The sequence below is a fragment of the Thermobia domestica genome, chromosome 5 (genome assembly GCF_964235325.1).
Source record: "Thermobia domestica chromosome 5, izTheDome1.hap1.1, whole genome shotgun sequence".
Classification (NCBI taxonomy): Eukaryota; Metazoa; Arthropoda; class Insecta; order Zygentoma; family Lepismatidae; genus Thermobia; species Thermobia domestica.
The window spans coordinates 249,120,910-249,145,163 of record NC_137458.1 but is presented as its reverse complement, the minus strand read 5'-3'; the positions used below and the strand labels follow the sequence as shown (position 1 = coordinate 249,145,163).

Sequence of the window (24,254 nt, the reverse complement as noted above, 5' to 3'; positions counted from 1 at the left end):
AATAAAAACCAAGTCAAATCCAAGCTGATGTTGGAAGCTACGTAGGCAGTTGATAAATTTTGCCAATTTCTATCAATATATTTAAGCAACCTTGGCTTCTTTATAAAACAACAGGCATTCATTCAAATAGAAATATATAATTTGGTTTCATTTCGTATGTTTAGGCTGAACATCCTTATGAAATACCCGTGGCGTAGCAGCTGCCCCCGCAACCCCCGCAGTGCGGGGGGGCCCCGATGTATAGGGGCCCCGAAGTCTTGCGATGAATAAAGTTTTAAAGAAGTAGAACTTCCACCTTACTTGTGTCGGCTTTACAAGTGGGGCCCCTTCTCTATACTTTGCGGGGGGGCCCGCAAAAGTGTGCTACGCCACTGTGAAATACCAAGGTTATCACGGAGAAGACTTTCGCTTAGAGGGACACCTCGAATCGCTACTTGGTTTACACTTGAAAGATGAGTTGTGGTTCGACCGAGAATTGAACACGGGATCCCTTGATTAAAAGGTGAAAAGTAGATAAACGTAATGCGGATGGTATGATATGTGAAAACGTCACCATGAAATTCATACGATTTAAAACATTTTTCGGTTTTTTTTTTTTTTTTTGGTTTAAACCACTTTAAAAAAAAAAAAAAGCTGGTTTAAACCAGCCAACCCTGCTTCATATCATTACGGAACTCTCCCCACCCCATTACCACAAAAAAAAAAAAAAAAAAAAAAAAGACTACGGAATATATTTAAGTTAAGATAAATACAACTGCACAACAAACATGACTGAGTGGAGCTTTTGCGCTTCTATCGTAAAGTTCGGGATTCAACCCAGCATTCGACCATTCTGACAAAGCTTTTCTTCATTCCATCTGTGAAGTAGAAATAGTGCGTGTACTGTGAGTTGGCTGGCTTCCTTTCTTATTGTTTTTAAATCGTTATTATTACTAATTACCAGCAGTGACGGTTTTGCGAAGGTTAGAGGGGCGGTCTTTCAGACTGAAGCCTGTTCCCCAAAATTACGGAATGTCTAAAACAAAGGAGATATCTATTAGTTATGCCTTTACTTATAAACTTTAAGCCCCCGTCAAATGAAAATTACGAATGTTTAGAAAAACTAAACATTAGTAAGAAAAACCCCTCCCAAAATACTCTTCTAAATCCGCCACTGATTCTCAGTATAAAATGATCTTCAAGGTTGTATTCGGAAGATTATCGCTAAATATATAAACGAAACGAAATATTATGCCTGTACTCATAAACTTCAAGCTTCTCCCAAATAAAATTAGGACATTTTAGAAAACGAAACAATCAGAGAAACTCCTCCCAAAGTACTTTTCTCAATCCGCTACTGATTATTTGTATAAATTAGTATTCAAGATTGTATCCGGAAAATTATTGCTAAATCGTTGCACAGCTACAGTATAACACAAATGTGGAAGTACGGTTTGACGGATATATTGAAAAACGTACGCTTTGACGGATATATAGAAAAACATAAGTTTAACTTTTGCGCTAGAAGCTAGAGTACTAAGCTCTTAGAAATGAAACACGGATGACAAACTATAATGATCTAGAGAAGAAAAAAATGTCGATAACTCAAAAGTTAAATAGCCTCTAAAATTGTCCTACTCAAATACTACATTCTTTATGTTAGCTTTAATTCGTAAAACATGTGCTCCATCCATCTTGATGGTGAATTTCAGAGCGAAATATGGCACTTAGGTCATGGAATTCTTATCTAACTATAGAATATACTATAAGAAAGCTATTTAGATAGAAAAATCATGAAAATGAAAAAAGCTAAAATTTCCAAAATTCTCGTTTTTTTTTTTCCAAAAAGCCGGCTTTTATGTGAAAAAAACCATCGATTCAAAAAAACCGGCTTTTTTGCATCTCTAATAGACGATACGAAAACAGAAAAGTCACACGCGAAAACGAAGAGATTAGCGGAAGACCGTGGAGAATGGAAGCTTCTGAGTTGCGTCAAGTAACCTGCCAATAATGGCGAATATCTATGATGATGATTTTCATGAAAGAAGATTAATGTAGAATTTTTATCAGTTTTTTCTAAGATATGAAGTTGGTAGTCAGTGGCATAAGAAAGGAAGTTTATACTTCTTCCCTCCCCTCTTTCCTTGATAAATGGTAATGGAACTTCAGTATTATGGGAATAAAAAGACACTGTTGTGATCATATGTTCTTTCTCGAGAAAAATAAATTCTTGCTACGCTATTGTTGATTATCATATTGCCTTACCAACACAAAATTCGAATCAACAGAATTGTAAAGTATTGACTAATTTTGTAGAATAATCTTATTTAGTACTTATACAGGATATTTCAAAACAACACTGACAACGTTTGGGAGGTGATTCCTGACACCAAGATAAGACGAAAAGTATAGACCAACCTGGATGCACAAATACTTTTTTTCGGAGTTATAGGCTGTCGAAAACATGAAACAATGAACTTTAAAGGTCCATAGTCCCAATACTATGAGACCTACGTAGCCGGGTTATGACTTTTTATTTAGGATCTAGATGGCCCTATCCCAATATCCATGTTTCAAAGTCCTAAGGTACTTACGCAACAATTTTTTATAGAGGTAGTTGGTGAGCACTTCAAATTATGTGCCTGTAGCCAAACTTTCTCCATAAAAATTGTTGCGTGAGTACCTTAGGATTCCGAAACATGCATTTTTGGATAGCGCACTTATTAGTTCCTGAGTGAAGTCTTGACCCGACTACGGTAAGATCCATAATTTTTCGATCTATGGATCTTTAAACTTCTTTCTTTCTTCTTTTTTTTTTTTTTTTTTTTCATGTTTTCAGCAACCTATAACTTCGAAAGGAAGTATTTGTGCAGCTAGATTGGTCTATACTTTTCGTCTTGCCTTGGTGTCAGGAATAACCTCCCAAACATTGTCGGTGTGTTTTGAACCACCCTGTATTTTCTTTAAATTTCAATTTTATACCGCTTTTATGGCATTCATCTTATTTAGGATGTGCTCCAAGGGGGAAAAATGGCATAATATTTATGTTTTTATCAGATCATAAGACGGGAGGATTTGCATGTTGTTCATAGATCCGATACCTCTATAACTAAATTATTATCTCGATGAATTTCGACATAAACTTTAATATATTGGCTCACAAGATAAGCGATTGTTTTAAGGTAGATGAAGATTATGAGTAAAATATGATAGGAAGCATAGAGGATAAAATAAAGACGAATGATCATTTATATTCGCATCAGTATGGATGGAATATTCTGGATGAAATCGAGCTGTTCAAATGTTAAGCAGTGGTACCAAGTCAGTTTGCTAAGTAATTGAAAAACAATTTGTAAAACGATCGCCAAATACCCAACCAAAATTGTCAAGCAGTGAGTGATGAATATTATCAAAAAAAAAAAAAAAAAAAAAAAAAAGCCTCATCTGTCTCTGCAATATATAAAACTTATGTTGAAATTTAATGAAAATATCCAGATTGAGTTTCTACTTATTTATTCTTTCTCTTCCTGACCCTTTATTAACACTATTTATTTATCCCTATATTTCTCTGGATGTGTAGTATGACTAGTTCCCTCACTAAGTTTAGTGGAGTGGTACTAATAGAAGCACCTTACAGAACATTTTATTTGAAGAGTAATGACAGAGGCATTTATCTAGATCTAGATCTATTTGATCTAGAAAAAGCTTTTGACCACGTGAATTGGGAATTGTTGTTGGAAGTTCTAAAGAAGGTTGGGTTGGAATGAAAAGATCAAAGACTCATAAGAAACTTATATGAACCAACAAGTAATTATAGGAGGGGGATGACAGAGGAGAGTGCAATTAGAAAGAGAGTTCGACAGGGATGCTTTATCTCGCTAACAATATTTAATACCTATCTAGAAGAAATAATAAAAAAAAGTTGCATAATGAAGAGGGCATTTCAGTAGGAGGTGGAATCATTAGGTATATACAGTTTGCAGATGATAAGGCGCTTGTTGCGAAATCTGAAGAGAAAATAAATAAGATGTTAGAAAACTTAAGAAAGAGTTGTGAACACTATGGAATGAAAATAAATGTTAGAAAGACAAAAGTCATGGTGATTGGAACGAAGCGATCGGTGTCTAAAATATAGAAGTAGGAAGGGAGAAAATAGAACATGTGACTAATATTACTAGTGATGATATGAAGTGTGAACGTGAAATAAAAGCAAGGATAGGAATAGGGAAAGAACCTTTAGGAGGAAGAAAATACTATTTTGTGGGACCTTCAATAAGAAGTTGAGAAAAAGATTCATAAAATGTTTCGTGTGGAGTATTGTTTTATATCTGTCAGAAACATGGACATTGCCTAAAAATTATGAAAAACAGTTGGAAGCTTTTGAAATGTGGGTGTGGAAAAGAATGGAAAGAATTAACTGGGTCGAGCAAAAAATGAATGGGAGAGTGTTAGAAAAGATGGGGTAGAAAAGAACAATTTTAAATATTATTAAGAAGAGGAAGAGAAACTAGTTGGGACGTTGCCTAAGAACAACTGTATCATGAGGGACGTGGCAGGAAAGAGAGGAAGGGGCGAAGGAGACTACAATTAATGAATGATATCAAAACCGAAAAATCGTACATGAAGACGAAGAGATTAGCGAAGACCGTGGAGCACGGAAGCCTCTCAGTTGCGGCAAGTGACCTGCCAATAATGGCAGAATACCTGTGATGATGGCGAGTGGCAAACAACTAAGTACAAAATGTGAAAACTTGAATAGAAAGAGAAAGAAATGAAAGGGAAGAAACTTTAAATAATGAAAGTGCTAATTTTGAAAAAATAAACTTTTTCCAAAGTAGTAGTTTATAAGAGAATTAAATGATCACTTGAAGGTTGTGTAGAATAATTTCTTCTATGAAGAATTAATGAGATGTCTATCTTTCTAGTATTGTTTGCTGTAGGGCCAACAGTAGACAATTTGTCACCCTGTGCAATAGCTTTGTTTTTCCATCTTGCCTTTCCTTAAAAAAAAAAGAAAGAAAAGAAAAAAGAAAAAGAAAAAAACCTGCTGCTGTTATTATTTCTTGTTTTATATATCGAAACTTACTAGATCTTAATTCAAATTATTTCATCATTATTACAGTATTATTGTGATTTGTTTGACGTCCTGGATTTAGAGTTATGCAGCCTTCAATATCACTTAATCACACATACAGTAAAACTTATAGAATAGACTGAGTTTTAGAAAAAATGATCTTTTCTTTAACTTCATCATATGTTTAATTTGATCGAAAGTCCGCTGAACCATGTACATGTAGGCAGCTACAAATTTTAATCCGAAAGGTGTCCATTTTCATAAGTAAAGTGCATTCTTTGAAATTGAAGAGGTGTTATTTCATGTATATGTAAGTATTAATTCAAAACAAAGTGCGCGAATACTAATGCAAATAAGTAAAAACTAATTAAAATACAGTACAAAGTACGTTTAATGAGATCTAATTGTACTATGTCTACTTGTTTTGTTAAGAACAAATTTTTATTTAATACAGATGATTTGAAACAACATTATATAGAGTACGAAGCTGAATAGTCAGCTAATCAATCCAGCCTTATTATGAATAACTTATATAACACAGTGCACATAAGCACTACTTAGTAAAGTGATTTACAACATTGGATCATTTTGTTAGTCTCTTTTAGTATTATTTACAATAGTCTATCGTCTTAAATATTAAAAGAAACTAAATTCTAACACTAGGTTTCAACGTGGTTTCAACAATCTATTTCTTACTTAAATTTTTGTAGACATGATAAAAGAGGAGAGTCATTAACAATAAAATATTTTCAAAAGTGAAGAAAAAAATAAAAACGAAGAAAAAGTATTGTCATTTTTCAGAATAATTTTATTGAAACTAATATTTAGAATTAAAGAGTTTGAAAACAGGATGCTTATCGCTAAATTATACATTAAATATCAAGTTTCTTTTTTCTTCCTTTTTGTTGTTGTTGTTGTTGTTGTTGTTGTTGTTGTTCTACGATAGTCACACGTTTATTTTATGATAGGCAAGCACCATCTATAAGTGTTTCCACCAAGCAAACTTAAGAATTAGATTTAAGTGACAAACTTAAGAATTAATACAAGTGCTGCATTTTAGAGCATAAAACATTTTCTACTATTCACTCAGAAGAGCTTTCTGATTGATTTCATGTTGAACAGATTCTAATTATGAACAGTCCCTTCGGCTCATAATAATATTTATTTATTGATGAAAGTGACACTACAGCCAAAGCCTTGAATTGGTCACATAAAAAATAGAAAAAGATGCGTAGATAAACAAGTGTTGAAAAGTGTATTACACAAAATATAAAAACATATAATAATAATTTAGAAAGATTGTGTAAATTCTAACAACACAATATACTATACTTACATACTTTCATATGCTGATTTAAACTATAAAAAAATATTTATAATGATAACACTGCTCGACAAAATGAAACTTTTTGAAAGCTGTTTCTGATTTGACACCTGATTTTATATAATTTGAGGAAGCTAATTACGAAAATGAAATTAGTTTTCCCCCCATCACGTCAGGTTTTTTCACAAATCCGAAAACATGATTGCGTAAATTGTGCTATTTACACAGAAACGCTGCGAATATAGAGTAACATTATGACTATATATTTCTAACAAAGGAACATTATTTTGCGTCAGAACTAGTCTGAACATAGATATTCTAAATAATTAAGGTCGTCAGTGATGTAACTAGGGAGAAGGCAAACGGGGCTTGTGCCCCGGGCACCGGATTGAGAAGGCCCAAATTGAGTAAATATTTGGGGGTGCGTTTTGGTTTGGTTGGTCAGGGGGCGCTAAGGCTAGTTGCCTCAGGTGACAACTAGCGTATTTACGTCGCTGAAGGTCATTGAAAAACAACTTACCTCATTTTTGTCTCTGTTTTTTCACTTGAAAGCTCCTAAAACTAGACTTCCTTCTGTGAGTAGTTCGTCAATCTTCACGCACCAACGTTCCAACAGTAATATGCCAACATTGTTGTTCTCCAACATCCCTGATAGTGGAATTCAACTGCTTTGATGTCCTGGTGAAATCTTAAAATAATGTTCTTCACTTTAATCACCGAAGTTAGAAGGAAAGCTGTCTAAATGTGAATAGAAAAAATAAATCTTACGACTCATTTTGTACCCTAATCTTTTAAACTTCTGGAGTATATTAGACACAATGTACTTGTAATTTTCGTCTCTGTTGTTCCCGAGAAAATTATGACACATGTCCCTGAATGCATTTCATGCTTCTTTTTCAACACTTGTCATACAATGTTCAAAGTCTGACTGATCTGAGACTTTCTGATCTGAGGACCGATGAATATTCCTTCTTTTAACTTAGCACTTGAAAGTTCTGGGAATTTTGTCTCTAGACACTGGAAGCACTGCCCACCTTTATTCATACCTTTGAAAAATTGTTTCATTAGGCGCAGTTTAATATGCAAGGACTTTTGAAGGGTCTACGACGCAGATGTTTTTCACATTTTTACTTCCTATAGTGCGGCTTTCGCTGACAATCAATTTGAGCCCAGTGTTTATTGCGTTCTCTGCTATTTCATTCGCAAAATGTGGCATGGATATTTGGTGTACACTTGCTGCTATCTAAGAAGCATACATATCACCTTCAGATCGCCGCACAATAACCACTGATGATCCTCCTTTTTTTTTTTTTTTTTTTTTTAACATTTCCATATTTTCCTAAATCTCCTTTAAATGTACAGAATGAATAATGGGTATACAGAAAGTTGTTGGTTGCTGTTGTGAAGAAGCAGACCGTTCACACTTCTCTTGTTGGAATCAATGAAAATCCTCCATTCCTCTGCGTTATAGTTCTCGCAATCACAGCTTACACAGCGCTGTTATTGCGTTCCCAACGTGTAACGCGTAATATCATTCAGTGCTACCAGATACAGTACATATTTTTTCAATGTTTGCAGAATAAGTAACTGCACGTCTTTTATTACAAATGAAAAGATAATCAGAAGACTATGGCATCGAAAGTATCTTTTTATATTTGTAATTATAATCAGTACATCTTCCGAAATATACATTGATACGGTTATTTTCCTCTCCCCCTCTCCTCTATTTTAAGAAAACTGTACGTGATAGGGCAAAACTAACTACATTTTTGGATTTCTCAGGTCAAAAAACATTAAGAAAACCTTAATAGTTTCCAAACAGCAAAATCATTGTAGAGCAGTGTAATTCTTTATTCTTTACTCGTTATTGAGAAATCTAACATGCAACTAAAGGCTTCAACTGATCACTTCATAATAATTATATAAAAAAGATATCCAAGTAAAAAGAAAAATATATACCCAATAATTAAAACTGAAAAATTAAATATAAAATTATACAAAATAATTAGCGAATACAAAAATTTATGTAAAAATTGATAACACAGTATACTATGAATACATAGAATTGACCTAGAGAAAGAAATTGATTGATTTTTAATTTTAGCAAATTGTTTGTTAAAAATATCTAGTGTTGAATACTTTTATAGTTGGAATACCAACCAAATTATAGTTACAAGAAAAAGTCGAAAATTCCTAGGTTATAAGATCGAGTTCTGGTGTAAAGGGTGAATAAGAAAATGGTAGACGGAAAAGCTATAAGGGTTGAAAGGTACTACTTCATTTCCAAAATTTGATAGTACATGAAAATGACGACTCTGTACAAAAGAATTTAAATAAGGTTGGCGTTCTGGATACCTTTGTACGCAATTTTCCGCAGATTATGTATCCTCCTCCGCATCAGGTCGAGTCCTGTAGTTCGCGCAACTTCTTGGCTGAGAGATTTCGAAATCTGCGTAAAGCCACGAAGACTTTTGGCTCTGTGGGGACGTTGAGCATATTTCTGTTTACATAAGGCCCACAATGCTTCTATAGCTCACGCTTAAGGCACATTACGTGGGTTCATTGCTTTCTCAACGAAGGAAATACTTTCACTACGAAGACGCTAAACAGCATTCTTGGCGTAGTACGACATAGCAAAGTCCGGCCTAAACAAATTGTCTTTCCGGCGTCCGGATAAGAATGGAATCAATCTCTTCTTCAAACATTCTGAGAGGTACAGTTGGAGTTGATGGTGCTTTTAGATATAAAGAGCTCCAAAACTGTCCCCTCGCTGTCTATTGCTTGCCACACTCATATTTTCTTGAAAAACTTGCTCTGCCTCTTCGTTTCTTCGTGGTATCGTAACGCAACTGCATCCGAGGCATGGAGATACCTCCTTTCTGAAACTTCATCTGACTTCGAGGGCACATAGGTCTCGTCATCCCTTACGAGGACTTTACGCAGGGATTTTTTGGTAAACGTAACGACACCCTGACTTCGCACGCTCCTCCTTATTGTTGATGTACTTGGGTTCAGTTTTCTTCACATATACCTCAATTCCCAACCTTTTTTGCTTTATAAACTGCAGAGTTGACTGCCTCAGCTTCAACTTCTGTGCAGCACGACGAGTCGACATCAGCGGATCCCTTTGAAACAACTTCTGCACTTTCGCCATCATCTTCGGTCCTGATTTCACTGCTGGACTACCAGTTTGTTTGCGGTAACTTCTCTGCTGGGTAGCCTTGAACCTGGAGATCACTCAGTATATCGTGCTTTTTGGAACATTTTCGTCGAGAAAATGAACCAGTGTTTTGAACTTACTTTTACCTACTTCATTTTCGTAGTATGAAATGATGCATTTTGCCACCACTTCTTTCTCCTTTCGCGACATCATGAACACTGAAGTTTCAAACAGGCAATTGTGGCCTAGAGACAGAAACACCGAGCATCTGCTCGTGTGTACAGCTTAGTCAAAATGACACCTGTTTCATTGTGCACATACAGCTTTTCAGTCTAACAATTTGTTGTTCACGCTTTAAAACAAATCGATTAAATCATCTTATCATGAATTATACTATGAATAAATTTGATCTGCTATACATTTCTTCTTTCGACGAGGGACATTAAGTTGAGTCTCAAAAGCATAACATCATTAGTTAAGGTATTAAATTTAAATTTAAATTGAAACCAAGCCAATCGAAGAAGTTTGAATAACTTAAATAGCTTGTGAGATTAAGATCAAATTCCTATTCCATATCAAAGCGGTATCCACTCACCTTGGGAAAGAATAAGGGCAGGGTTTATGGATTTATAGTTTTTAGTCCTATGAGAGAGGTATCTTTTGGTAAACTATAACGATGAGAGAAAAATACGAAGCATTTTCGCAGGAAGTTTTCTAACAATAATTGTTAATGTATTGAAACGAAATAGGTTACGATCCAATTGAAAACTTTTGTTTCTATAGCAATAACTTTAGGATTTCTTGACTGACGGAAATAGTTATATATGTTATTTTTTGTAATCTTATTGGATAGTATATTCATATAAATAAGCTAAATAATATGTAATGTTTTTCGATTTTATACAGATCATTGTTAGGCAGAAAAAAATCTTAAGTGTTTTACAACAAAGTCACATTGCTATTGATTACATGACAGCGAAGATCAAGTTAACAAATTAATCTAGAAGTGTTCTACATACAAAGAAGAAGGAAAGATTAGTGCAGAATGCTCTGGCTTTCCCACAGGACTTACAAGGCAGGTGTCATTGAATGAATTGTAGAAGATAATGAGTGTAATCACAGTCACGCATCCAGGTACTGCTTCCAATTTGTATTTATTTTCCCTTCACATATTTCCTTGAATTATGTTTCCCAGCGCGAAGTTCAAGTCACATTTTAAATATAAAGCACGTTTGAAGCAATGAGGAAATAGAAACAAACAAGAAGAAAAAGTATAATTTGTAAAACACGTATAAAAAATTTACAGATCAACAATGTAAATCACTAATGTTAACAATTCATTACCTCAGATGAATATTCATCTTAAACACTAATTTAATATTTCAAGCACACCAGGAATCATTCCTTGTCATTGCAAAGAACAAATCAATGTTTTCCGACAAATAAAGACGACAAAGCGAGAAAATAGTGTTTTCAAGTTGAAAATATTCTTCTTCTTCTTCTTCTTCTTCTTCTTATTATTATTATTATTATTACTTCTTTAGCCCGATAATCGCTCATTTTTTTTATTAAGGATATTCCTTTCTTTTCTGGGCAGTTTTCAACAGTGAGCAGCTGTCTCTTCCTCCACGTGGTGGGGTTGATAACACTGAGAGAAGTAAATCGGCCTTTCAACTTTATGATTGGCTGAGTGTCGCAGAAGGGCTCTCTGGTTGCCAAACAGAGACTTTACCATCTTTTTCTTTGCTTGTGTTCCTCACTTAGTAGATTTGATCGTGATGTCTTCTATTTTAGATTTTAATGCAGGTCTAGAAGTGAATTTTGTGTTTCCTTTGTTGTTGATTTTAGTTTTCATACTTTTTTTTTTTTTTTAACGTATAAGCAACAAATAATACTTCACACCACGTGTTATTCCGAACACGAGGAAATCGTAAACGATCTTTAACACGTCTAACTTTCCGCTGACGCATTCCGTATTCACTGCTCTCAAGGCTTATCTTTCGAGTACTTCACATCCACCAGTCAGAGTATATCTGAGAATTCTGTTGGAAGTATGTCTGGGATTTATGCCTTATTGGGAATCCTTTCCGAGCGCATTGTATATTTCTGAAATATGCATTTTTAAATTACAAATATGTGAGTTCCTTTAGACTCCACGGTTTTTCATATTTTGATTAACGAGTATTAAAATGTAACTTTCCATGCTTTTAAACAGCTCTGGCTGTAAAACTAAGTAATTTTCCCCCACAGGTACATGGGAACTTTTTATTATTATCTTGGTGTCAGGAATCACCTTCCAAACGTTGTCAGTGTTGTTTTGAAACACCATGTATTTATATATAAATGTGTTGAGGTTACGTTTATTATTACTATTTGAAAACAACTATGAGACCACATATATACAATTTTATTCGGTGATTTCCTGCTATTTGTTCGGCAACTGGATAATCTCTAAAGAATTTATGTGGTTTTCTGATCAAATATTTTGACAAGTGGTTTTCACAGACCTTTTTCGAAACTAACTTAATACCGTTCAAGTTAGTTATGCAGACTCTAAAACAAATGATGGTCTGATGGTGCCAGGTCCGGGATATACGGTGGATACATTAAAACCTCCCAGCCGAATTCTCTCAATTTCTAATGGGTCTATAAAGATATATACGGTCTGATGTGGTGGTACACAACATGTTTTCATTGACCAGTTCCGGCCGTTTCTTTTCCGGATTCCTAAAAATATTGCTGATTCAAAATCTTATTTGGAGCCAAAAATGAAATATAAATCTCGTTTTTGAAAACTTGTTTATTTTCCGAAAAGTCCGAAGCTTAATGTAGATAAAAGTTGGTTAAGCAATGAGTGGAGATAGCTATTTAAAAGTACATATAGCATTGACACAAAAACAAAAACATTAACATGAGCTGGTAACCTTCCCCTTTCTGAACAACAGAACACAAAATTGAGTTCGCAATTTCACAGTATGCCTTGTATTATTTGATGTATGATTAGGAGCTAAGACAAGGTGTTCTTTGCACTGCTCTACTCCAGTCATACTGTTATTTTTACTTTTCGGATGATTTTATCGTTTTTCCTCCTGTTTTTTATCCTCAGTGAACAAGACTTTAAGAATGGGCTGAAAGTTAGGAAATGCAAGGCTTTTTCATTAATCACAATTGCGTATAAGTAAAATAAATGAAAAGGAAAGTTTTTTGAATTTTTTTCTTTAAACAAAAAAAAAAAATCAATTTTGACTAATCATTATTCTCAAGTCAATTGCTTTTCCGTTAAAACTTTCCGGACAGAAAGATGACTGAATCGAGATAACGAAGCAACAAGGCTATGAAATACTTTACAGGAAAAAAAAAAAAAAAATCTACTTAAGACGAAGGGAATTTTCCGGAAATGGTTTCAACGGATCATACTTCCAAAAAATTCTGTCTTCTTAGATTTCTTTTTCCTCCAGTTTAAAAAAAACATACTTAAAACAAAAGGATCACTTAAATTGATTAGAATGTAGTTAAACTTAGTTGAAATCATATAAACGATGTAATCCTGATTTTAAAATATCATCCCAGCATTTGACTAATTAGAATGAGGAATATATCTGGTAAAACCTAAGTCAAAATGGCTGACTATAGGGTTCGAAAAAATGAAATCCAAGCTATTGTAAAACATGTGTGTGTTTTATGTCCCACACTTATGTGGGCTAGGCTAAATGAGATGGTGATGATGAGAAATGAATGAAACGGTGGAATGAAGAAAGTGGGAGTGGGAGAACCTCAACAAAACTCACGCACATGTTGTTTGTGCGCCACAAAGCTCGTTTGGCACGAACTGAGATTGAACCAAGGACTCCATGCATCAGAGGTGAAGTCTCTACCACTGAACTACCTGCAAAGGTTCGAGCCGTGGATTTCCCGAACGCGAAGAAAGAACATAATCGTTCATCTATCACGAATTTCTTAATACTATCTTCAATTCATAACTCTTTCATTGTTATCAATCATCGTTCAGTGACATTCATCATTTGGCTGCATTATCACAGAGACCTTCACAGCAGAACTGTGAACAAAAAGCATCGTTTACTTTCATTTCTTATTTTTTTCTAATTTAATGATGATCAATACACAATCGGAAGCTCTACATATTAATACATATATATATATTAATACGGGCTAATAGACCGATATTGCAAAATGCGAGAATGTTAATGTCTGTATTTAAGATAACAATGTAGATGTTAGTATTATTGCTATTTGATGTACCAATGCTTCGATTTCTTTCTTTCATTGATATTAATACGGTTATGTATAGAGAGTAAGCAACATTAAACAAAGAGTAACTTTTTAGACATAAGGAATCATTTTGGTTGGCCAGACAGTCGTGGTAAGTAGCCAACGAGTCGACTCCCAACACAATATTCCAGCCTTCTGAACCCAGTTATTTCTTACGCTTCTTCTTTATTCGAACAGTTCACCAAGTGTCGAGTGATGCGAAGACAAAAAAAAAAATCTTTACATTGGGAATTGGAGAAGGAAAAAATATATCCGTACAATATACATAAAATTTGTTAGATTGTAACAATATATAGAGACATTTTCAAAAATTGAACTTTCACTTTTTATCAACTGGAAATACTATAGCAAATATAGAGTATTGCTCAGTTAGAAATCTTTCTTGTCAGTCTATAAGCATAACATGCTACTTACACATGTGAGTAGGAAGCATTCAAACGAAAGTTTTCCAAATATTTCTTGTTTTTAAATCATGCTTTCTGACTTTAATGATACTAGTTATTTATACATTCCTCCAAAATCTTCGGCTTGTCTTCAAATTGTCTGCACGCTATCTACATCTCTTGGCATCACGTGGGAGGCAACACAGGCAACGCCTACTACTAGCCTGACTATGAACTATTAGGAATTATCATGACCAACTGGCTGAAGTAACTTGCGTTTATAATAAGGATTAAGAATTATTTAAATCTTTTTTCGCATAGATGTTTATGCAATTTATAACTCTTAAATGTTTTGCACTTTGTACATTAGCTCATAGACTAATATGTTCAGCATCATAAACAGGATTGTCAATTACACTGTTCTACTTCTGTTTAAATTCCAAAATCTGTCTTTAAATTCAGATTTATTTGTAATTTTAACTCTTGTAGTTAATTTAGTTTGTAATTTCAGAAAACTGTTAATTTATTTTTCTTTTAATATAATTATTTCACTGCCGTTACTGGTAGATTGCTTGTCGCAACATAGCTCCATTTAACTGGTCCTCCGCTTCTCTCTTCGTTTCGACATATTAATTACTCTCTTTAATAGAGTCCATCAATCATAACTTTCTTTACTTCCATCTTGTGTCTTCTGCTACACTTTTTATCACACCCTTGATATATATATATATATATATATATATATTTTTTTTTTTTTTGAAAAATCATATATTGATGTAATCAATTACTCTTTTATTTTTATTCTGTCTCCAGTAGTTACTTGAATACAGTAACTCCGTGTATGTCATCTAATTGTTAAGTAGGTAAGCAAAATATTTAGTGTTGTTGATTGCAACTGTAAGAATTTTCCTGTATAGTTTCAACCACTTCTTGTGTAGCTTTATTCACCAAGATAAGCCATTTACATAAAGATTGAATCACTTTATACATAAACACAATTTTTACACTTTTGGTGCAAGGCTTGTACAACTGAAACAAGATTTCTTGATAAACTGGTAGTTTACGCAGAAAAAGAAATTACGATAATTCTTTATGAGAAGACTGAATATTATATGATTCTTCTGAATACACTAACAATATAAGAGTCTCTTATAGGCAATGCTTCTTCTTTTCACGATGTAACTTATAGACTTAACATCAAACATCCATATATTAAATTATAATTAGCGATTTTAAGAAATTATTGAATATATGACCATGCATTACTTAAGCTTGTGAACAAGGCAGCAGAATAAGTAGTTGAAATTATTTTTAATAAGGATTTGATTTGAGTTAAATTTAATATACCTTTCAGCAGCGAGGCGATATGAGACGTGGACCTATAGTTTAACGTGAGATTTGAATCACTTGAGCTCCCACCAGGAATCGAACCGGGTCTCCCGCCCTAAATCGTGTATGCTATCCACATAGTCACGAGGGAGAGAGGGTCTGTATAAAGATTAAGAATATTTAAATACTTCCGCACAGATGTTGTTGAAACCATACAAGAAAACTCTTACAAACGTAACAAACGGAGTTATTGTTTTCACTACCTCTAATAATGTTCGACTTTAAACAAATTTTACTAAGACTTCCTAACTGTTTTTGTTTTACTCAATGTAGTTTATATTTTTCTCTATACTCACATTTTGAACGCTTTCAATCATTTAAAACCGATTTTTCGGAATGTTCTTGTTTAATCTCAAGGATTTAGGCGAAATCCTAGAAATTAGTTTGACACTTTCCTCCCAACCACCACCCAAAAACCTGCTTATTTAATAGCTCTGACTTGTAATCCCCTTCCCTAGCCCCAAAACTCTGCTTATGGCCTTGATTACAGGAGTCCTTTGACAGCTAAGTTTACTTTCATTCAGTGACATCTATTATAGCTTCCAAAACTTGGCATCACATCAAACTAGAAGTTATCTTCCACTGAACACTTCACAAAGGAATGTAGTTGTTAAACCAAATTTTAAGAATTCCTATTATCATGTTTGTCATGCTTTCCCCCCCCCCCCTTCTCTCTCTTTCTCTCTCACTATCAAGTATATCAATCAGATTATTCATAAATGTTCATTTTCATTTAGTTTTCGTTTCAAAATCATTCAAATTTACTTCGAGACAAGAGCTGTCTAATGGAAAGGCACAGAATCTTTTGTCCAATTCTATTAACATTTTATATGTTAAAAAAATCAGGAGTCATTGTTGTTCCATGCTTTAGCCAATTCAATTACGTTGTCTGCATAGCTAGAAATGCAGAAATGATTTTTCTTAAATATCCGTTATAGGAACGTGATTAAAATAACCTTAAGAAATTATCTTTTTCATAAATATAAAAACAAACTATTATTATACAAAGAGCATTTTTTATTGTTTCAAAAAAATCGATTCTCTTTTTCGTTTAAAGTTACAGTTTACAAATAATTTTACAATGTTCAATTGTGAAGAAAATTGATCACAATAAACAAAGAAAACGTATTTGATACTTTAATACATTACAGTCAAAAAACACATACACACACATCCTTTGTACAAAATATTTAAAAAAAAAAGGTACAAAAAAAACTCACATTGTCATTTTTCTGTCAAATTTTTTTTTATTAAATATAGGGTTGCCAAATATTAAATTCAATTAACTGAATGTATATATTAAGTTTGGTACCAAACAATAACCAGAAGGAACCTATGATAGAGAAATTACCCTATAATCTGAAAGTGATAATTTGTTTACTGTTCACAAACTATGCTAGAAGCTTTCCATGCTGTAAACTTGATAATAATAAAACTTCACGTAAAATGCAAGATAAATAAATCTGAAAATATTGCCAGATCTAGGACGAAGCAATTTCAGAACTATAGTAATCCCATTTAGGATAATACAACATATCTAAACGTATCTATGAAGTAAAAATCGAACACATTCTAGTGTTGCAGATCACAGTTAACATTAAAGCAAGCATTTAACCATTGTAAATATTTAACAGTTCGCCTCCACCAATCTAGTAGTATATATATGAATATATCTCATGCAAACAATTTAATAGTATTTAATACTTTACTAGCGCCCTTTGTTTGCGTTTACTTTATACCCTTCATATTTGAAGTTAAGAAAAAAAATCTTCTTATGTATCGGGCTCGTTTATAAAAGTTCATAGCATGAAATCAAATTACGAAAGGTAAATTTGATTTCAAATTTTAAAACAAAAGAAGATCTGTATTCAAATTAAACTACATAAACTCATATATAAATTAATTTTATTTTATACAACGATTCCTTTGTAATAATGCGACAGTTTTTCTAAACTCATTTTGAGAGACATCTAGAAGTCAATATCACAAAGAGAGCAACATATCAGAGAAACAATCATATGGAACAAGAATTATAAGTTTTATAAAGACCGTGAAGTTATTGGTTTGGCAAAATTGGGTCACATCTACAAACTATAATAATATGATTATGACGTAATTATGAAATTATTATGAGTTGTGAAGGACGTTTTTAAAACGTAATGACACTATATATGTAAGAGCTATATAAAATTTAAGGAAGTAACTTAATTTGAAACTTTAAGTAAAACTCAGAACTTTTTTCTTTGATTTTAACTACTTCACACTACAGCAATTTTTGCCCAGCTTAACTATTTAACTAGACACTAAGCGAAATGGCGGATGAGAAACATATTGTTTGGTTCAAACCTATCTGGCAACCCTTATTTAGAAAAGATACATATCTTAATGATTTAACATACAAAAACAACTATACTTTCCTTATTATTCTCCACACGTAAGTACAACCCAGTTGTACTATAATTTACAAGAACTTCGCACAAGGAAAGTAGAAACCGATTCTTGACCAAAAGAATAGAAAATTTATATTTGATAAATAGTTGTTGAAGAAGATTGTTCAAATACGTAGTCCTTTCCATATTCAGAACAAATAGCACCATATATCAATTACAACGATGTCCATTCTTTATTATTTTTTTAATAAAAAACACAGTCATTGCACTTATTTTTTGCTTATTATTATTTTTATTACTCTAACATCACATTTTCTTGAGAAACTGAAGACAAACCAGTGTCTTCTCACTTGTAGCATTATAAAATGATTTCTTAGCCTGTCGTTCTTACTTGCCGCCTTCTATAGCGCCCTCTGTAGCCGTTTCTTCGTTGTCGAGTCACGGGACTTGGTTGAGCATGATTTGAAGACCCAAATCCTCCTACTAACCTTGCTTGCCTCATGACCTGTCGGAAACTCTCGCTTGATCCATTTTGCGGAGGTGGAGCACTGCATTGATAACATGGGTATGGCACTGGGTATGCAGCTGGGAATATCGGCTGTACCATTTGTGGTTGACCGCTATAGTTTCCACCAGGACAATAAGGATAAAATATTACTGGATAATATCCTATTATACCGTATGGTGGGTAGGGATAAGGATATGGATGATGCGTTTGATTCGAGTTGTTTCCTGGTGTAACTAGGTAACACGGGCAGACGCCTGGGTATGGTACGATGGGTAGAGGATAAGGTATAACAGCAACAGTTTGAGGAGGTGGCGGTGTAGATTCAGGTGGGCTTTCCGTTTGTGATGATTCACTCTCAGGTCCAGAACCTAGTTAAAACGAGAAAGAAAGAGACAATGGCAATAAGATTCATTTATATTTCAATTTGGCATGAAAATGAGAAACTCTGGACAATTATTGTCCATTAAACGATAATAATCAGCCAAACTTAATAATACACTTATCTTAAAGTATTCTTCTATTTACATCCAAAGTAATAGCAGCAGTTCTTTAATACAAATATTTTTGCTGATTAGACTGCCAGTGTAAGTAGGTGTTGGGTTAAATGTAAATAAGGTGGATAACACCCATGAAGCACTAACATGTGAGGATAAAAACGTAGGAAAACGTTTACACTTGTATACGTATGAAAATAAAAACGTACGGTATAATTCGAGCGATTCTTCTTTGAAAGTTGCCTAATCTTGCATTTGTAACGTGAACAAACAGAACTAAAAAAACAAATAATAGTGTTTCAAAAAGAAAAAAAATCGTTTGAACTATAGAGCTCAACTGCAGTCTCTGGTAAAGTTTAAAACTATGGCTAAAATTGACAAAAGTGACTTTTATATGTGAGGGTTGGAAATTTAATAGTCGCAATACTGATGTAAATTCAAAATCCAACAGAACTGCTAATTCTCACATCTAGTACAAGCTACTCGACACCTTACTTATCTCACAGTAAGTAATCTCTCCCACCTAACCAACGCACAGGTGGTGTGATGAGAAGACGATAGTAATGTCTGAGGTAACGGTATAAACACTTAATTGTTGTGTATTTCCATGCCGATTGAGAACTGAATGTGTCTCCTCTATCATGTCATGCCCACCCCCTTATGTCATGCCACGGAGGTCTTCGTGAAGTGTAGAGAGTTTTAAACCGGCTTCACTGTTCCTATTTCGTGAACATAGAGAATACATAATACACAATTGTTTAGACAGCCACCTCGCACACTGCTATTGTCTTCTCGTCACAACATCCATGTGCTGGGCTGGAGGAGAGAATCTTACTCTGAGGCAGGTAAGATATGGACTAGGATGTGCTAGATATGAGAATAAATAGTTTCGTTTCATTTTGTATTTACACCAATGTTACACTATTACATTTTCAACTCTAATATACAGTGTATATATGCCAGGAGAGAAAGAGAGAGATGTTTATGAATATAAATTCTCTTATTATAGTCTTATAGGCAATAATGTTGAACTCCAATTCCAGTTCGGTCGGGCTGAAATTACTGGAACTTATACGTTTTTTTTTTTTACTAAGCTTATATTTATTAGATTTCCACATCATTTGTTTCTTCTTACAACTGAAGCGCTTGGAGGATAAAGGTGTTATGTTACATTTTTCGAAATGTTGCATTCTGGCTGTTCATGCACGTGTTATATGCTACTCATGCTATCTAACATATTATTTGGTGAGTCCTCGTCCTAGTGCAGATATTTAGAAACGATGAAGGTGGTATGTTAACGGACAAAGTTGTGAAAGTCAATTTTCCCATCATATTCAATTTGTTACATATCACCTTTATCCTCCAAGCGCTTCAACTGATGAAGTTAAAGCTTCGTCAGCGAAAATGTCTTGTGCAAAAAAAAAAAAAAAAAGTTTTTCTTCGTGTCAAAAATTTTAGGTACGCATAATGGATTTATTCTATACCAATTTGTACTTTGTATGCACAGAATCTAACAGCGATATTATTTTCTTATTATAAGTGAACTGTGACACTGATGTAAGATTACTGAGTGGAAATAATTCTTTGTGGATGATTGTTTGATAGATACGAAGTCAAAGATATACATTTCTTATAACATAGATAACATTTTCGTAAATTTTTCTAGGATACCAAAAAATGCTTTAAATATGTTACCTGTTTAAGAGAGAAACAATAATATCTATACTGTCAAACTAACACCAGAAGAAACTCATTATTTGATAATTTTTAAGTACTTCCAGTATTTGAAATCACCTTTTGAACCAATATTGTTTCTATTCTTGTCTTAATTTCTTAATTATGAGCTCTTTAACTAAAACCTGGCACAATAAGAATGGGTGAAATACTAGGTATATAGCATAATGAGATATATATAGCATAATGGTTTCTTACAACAATATATAACTATCTCTATGACCTTTGTAACCCGGAGGTTCAACCAACTGAATCTTCTATTTTGTATTCCTATTTGTGCGAGATCCATCTTAATATTGTCTTCCCATCTGCGTCTAGGTCTTCCTCAAGATTGTTTTCCGATTTGATTTCCAATTAAAAATTTGAAAGTGTTCATACTTTCTTTCATTCTGGCTACATAACCTGCTCACCAGAGCCTCTTAGACTATGATCCTAACAATGTTTGGTAAACAGTGTAAACAATGTATGTATTAATTACAAATTTGGAAGTGAAGCGATCAATTTTTATTGGATTATTCATAGCATTTTTTGTATCAATTTGTTTTCGTGTACGAACACCACTTGCAAAGAGTTAAATTCGGTATGTCAACGAAATGCAAAATGGCTTTGAAAAATTGTGTTCGTAGAACAAAATAAAAAGGATTTCGCCGTATTTATAGTTCTGAAAATTCTACTTTCCATTGTTTATAATGAGAATTAGCGTGCCAAATGCTTTTCCAATATTAAGTCTATGCGCATTCCTTTTTTCGGTTATTATTCCTTAATGATAAGCCCGATCGAGACATGCAACCCCTTACGTCACTCAGCGTACGCTTTCAAATCACTATGTCAAATTTGATGATTAACGGTTCAGGCATCTCGGAGAAGTATCCGGATAAACGAACACCTAAATCGAAAGAGTAGCTCTGATCCAATTATTCAGTTCCTCATTATGAAGTTTGCACCATTTCCCCATTCACGTTCCTCTTAGATCTGCATATTTACCTCAGGATTCTATTCTCAAATACTTTCAGTCTGCGTTCTGCCCTCAGAGTAAGCGACCATGTTTCGCAACCATACAGCACAACTGGCATTATTATGATTTATACATTTTAAGCTTCGAATTTCTCGACAGAATTCGCGAAGACGAAAGATTTTGAACTGAATAACAACGCGAATTCCCTGCTTTCAGTCTATACATTTTCTTCGTGGTTATGGTTTTGGTCTGTTAATATTGATCCTAGATATTTAAAAGTATCCCCTTTGTAGAAAGTATTAACTTGATATTTTGAGGTATCCATAATTTACATTATTACTATCCCAGTTAATTTCTATGTATTTACTTCTCTCTGCATTTACTTCTAAGTCCATATCCCTGCAAAAATTTAATAAAACATATGCATTTCTTTCTATTGTTCTCCTATCATCCCCTATCAGATTTACATAATCAGCATACGCCATAACATGGTGAATGCCATTCATCTCTAGGCCCTGGTTGCTATCTTTTATTTTCCTTATAGCGCACTCCAGAACAAAGTTGAATTATAATGATGACAACACATCTCCTTGTTTCAGGCCATTATTGCATTATTATCATTAACCATTATCATATCTAAAAAACTAAGAAAATGCCATAAATGATCTCCTTTAGTTTGGTTCCTTCTGTAATTAACGAAGTTCTTTCATCTAATATTATTAAAAATCAATATCTGATAGCACACAAAACACAATAACTAAATAATCTTCGTCACTTTTTGAAGAAGCCGCCGATTCAACAGAGAAATGTTGAATCAAAGACAGTTTGTGAAAATTTAGTGGTTTCTTTTAGTCCGAAATAATATTGATTTACTTTTAGTGAATCTAAATACTAATCGTATTATTTGCTTTTATATAATGATAAAATAGCTAAATTTACCTTCCTCTCCTGGTCCACCCGGGCCTCCAGGGCCACCTTGTCCACCTGCAAGATTGTAATTTTAAGTAAGTAAATAAACGTCTTATAATAGAAGAATAACCAAATTGAAAATATATCTACAGTTCCATAAAATGCACAAACTTTGTCTCAATAATTTACATATATATATACCGGAGCATGAGTTAACAAAACAATGGAGAACAGAGAAAAACTAATATTTGGGTTAAAACAGAAGAAAGAAGTGTCGAAAGCTTACGAAAGTTTATTATCTTTAGGAACGAAAAGATAGGAGAATCGGATGTTTTATAGAAGTCTAGTCAATTAGTGTTTACTAACACGTAACATATCTTAATTTATATCTAATGTGGGTCTATTTCGTTTTAATTACTATCATATTCAATTTCTTTCCTTGACTCTTGCTAATACCTGCTACTTAATAAGAACAAAATTGTTAAGAAAAATGCTATTTCAGTGAATTGTATTGTAAATAGCAGATGTTATTAACATATCTAAATCTCTATTTAGTAATATGAGACCTATCTTGTTTTAATAACTAAACTTCTTAATCTATCTTCCTTGTTCTTTTACGTACAATAATGACGAACAATTAATGAGGACAAAATTGTTCAGAAAAACATGTTATTACATTTCACTGTATTTCAAGAACTTTTTTCATCAATTACGGAATTTCTATCAAGCTCAGTGTTTTCCTGACAAATTCGTTTAGGATCTTTTTCAACTTATATAAGGTTTAATAAATTAAATAAACTACTGCAAAGAATAAGAAAGGAGAACATAAAGAGAAAATTTGAAACTTCCACCACAATAATTAAATTGCGTCCATGTTGAATAAGAAACAAGTAACTTCCAATAATCATGTCAGATTTTAATGCTAAAATTTTGTCCATGATATTTTTCAGTTTAATCGGTCGTAGTGCAGTGGTTGATGAAAGAAATTCATAATTAATGAAAGTGACAGAATCAGCATTTAATTTTTGCATGTTCCTCTTAATAAACAAACAGCTTAATTTTGATGAAATTGATAAAATACGTTTTGGTTTTGTTTAAATTTTAATTTTATTAATAAAACTAGCATCATTAGTGGGATATTATTGCTTAAAAGTTTTGACAAATATGACGGGACAAGCAAGCGCATCTTGTGTTTCATATTTTATTTAACCATGGTGTGTATTTTGAGCTTTGTCATTTCAATATTTACAATTATTTTACAATTTATTCAATATTATTTGTGTGGCTGAGAAGACTCTCGAGCGTAACTGAAAATTAGCCACTGTGAAATAAATCTCAGCCATCTGTTCGGTAATGGATATTCACTACAAATACATTATTTTCCTGCCCGTTAATAATTTTATTTTTAATTTGAGAATGTTTTACATCAATAACAGAGGAAATTTTATAATAAACGCAAAAACTTAACAAAGCAAATACATATTAAGTGGACACTGTTTGAAATTAAAATACATTCATTATACTGTACCTACATTATAAATTTAATATCCTAAAAAAATAGACTTTTGTAACTAGTCATTGACGTGTTAAATTAAAAAAAAAAAAACTCCAAAAATAAATGTATGGATGTGAGTATTTTCCATCACGTGGTTTGTTATGATGTGA

The 24,254-nt window shown here is 33.2% G+C and overlaps 1 protein-coding gene across 35 annotated transcripts in view; it reads right to left on the bottom strand.

Moving 5' to 3' along the window:
• Positions 1-16,601: 16,601 nt before the first annotated feature.
• LOC145686531 (uncharacterized) overlaps positions 16,602-24,254 on the bottom strand; it is a 316,530-nt gene continuing 308,877 nt past the window's right edge. For 34 of the 35 annotated variants that reach the window (XM_081759929.1, XM_081759945.1, XM_081759948.1 and 31 more), the window contains 2 exons: positions 22,620-22,664; positions 16,602-18,865 (listed from right to left, as the gene is read on the bottom strand). In XM_081759929.1, coding sequence (XP_081616055.1) covers positions 18,363-18,865; positions 22,620-22,664 — 548 coding nt within the window. In that variant the 3' untranslated portion in view covers positions 16,602-18,362. The remainder of the gene's footprint in view (positions 18,866-22,619; positions 22,665-24,254) is intronic. The other variant, XM_081759938.1, reaches the window with a different exon arrangement.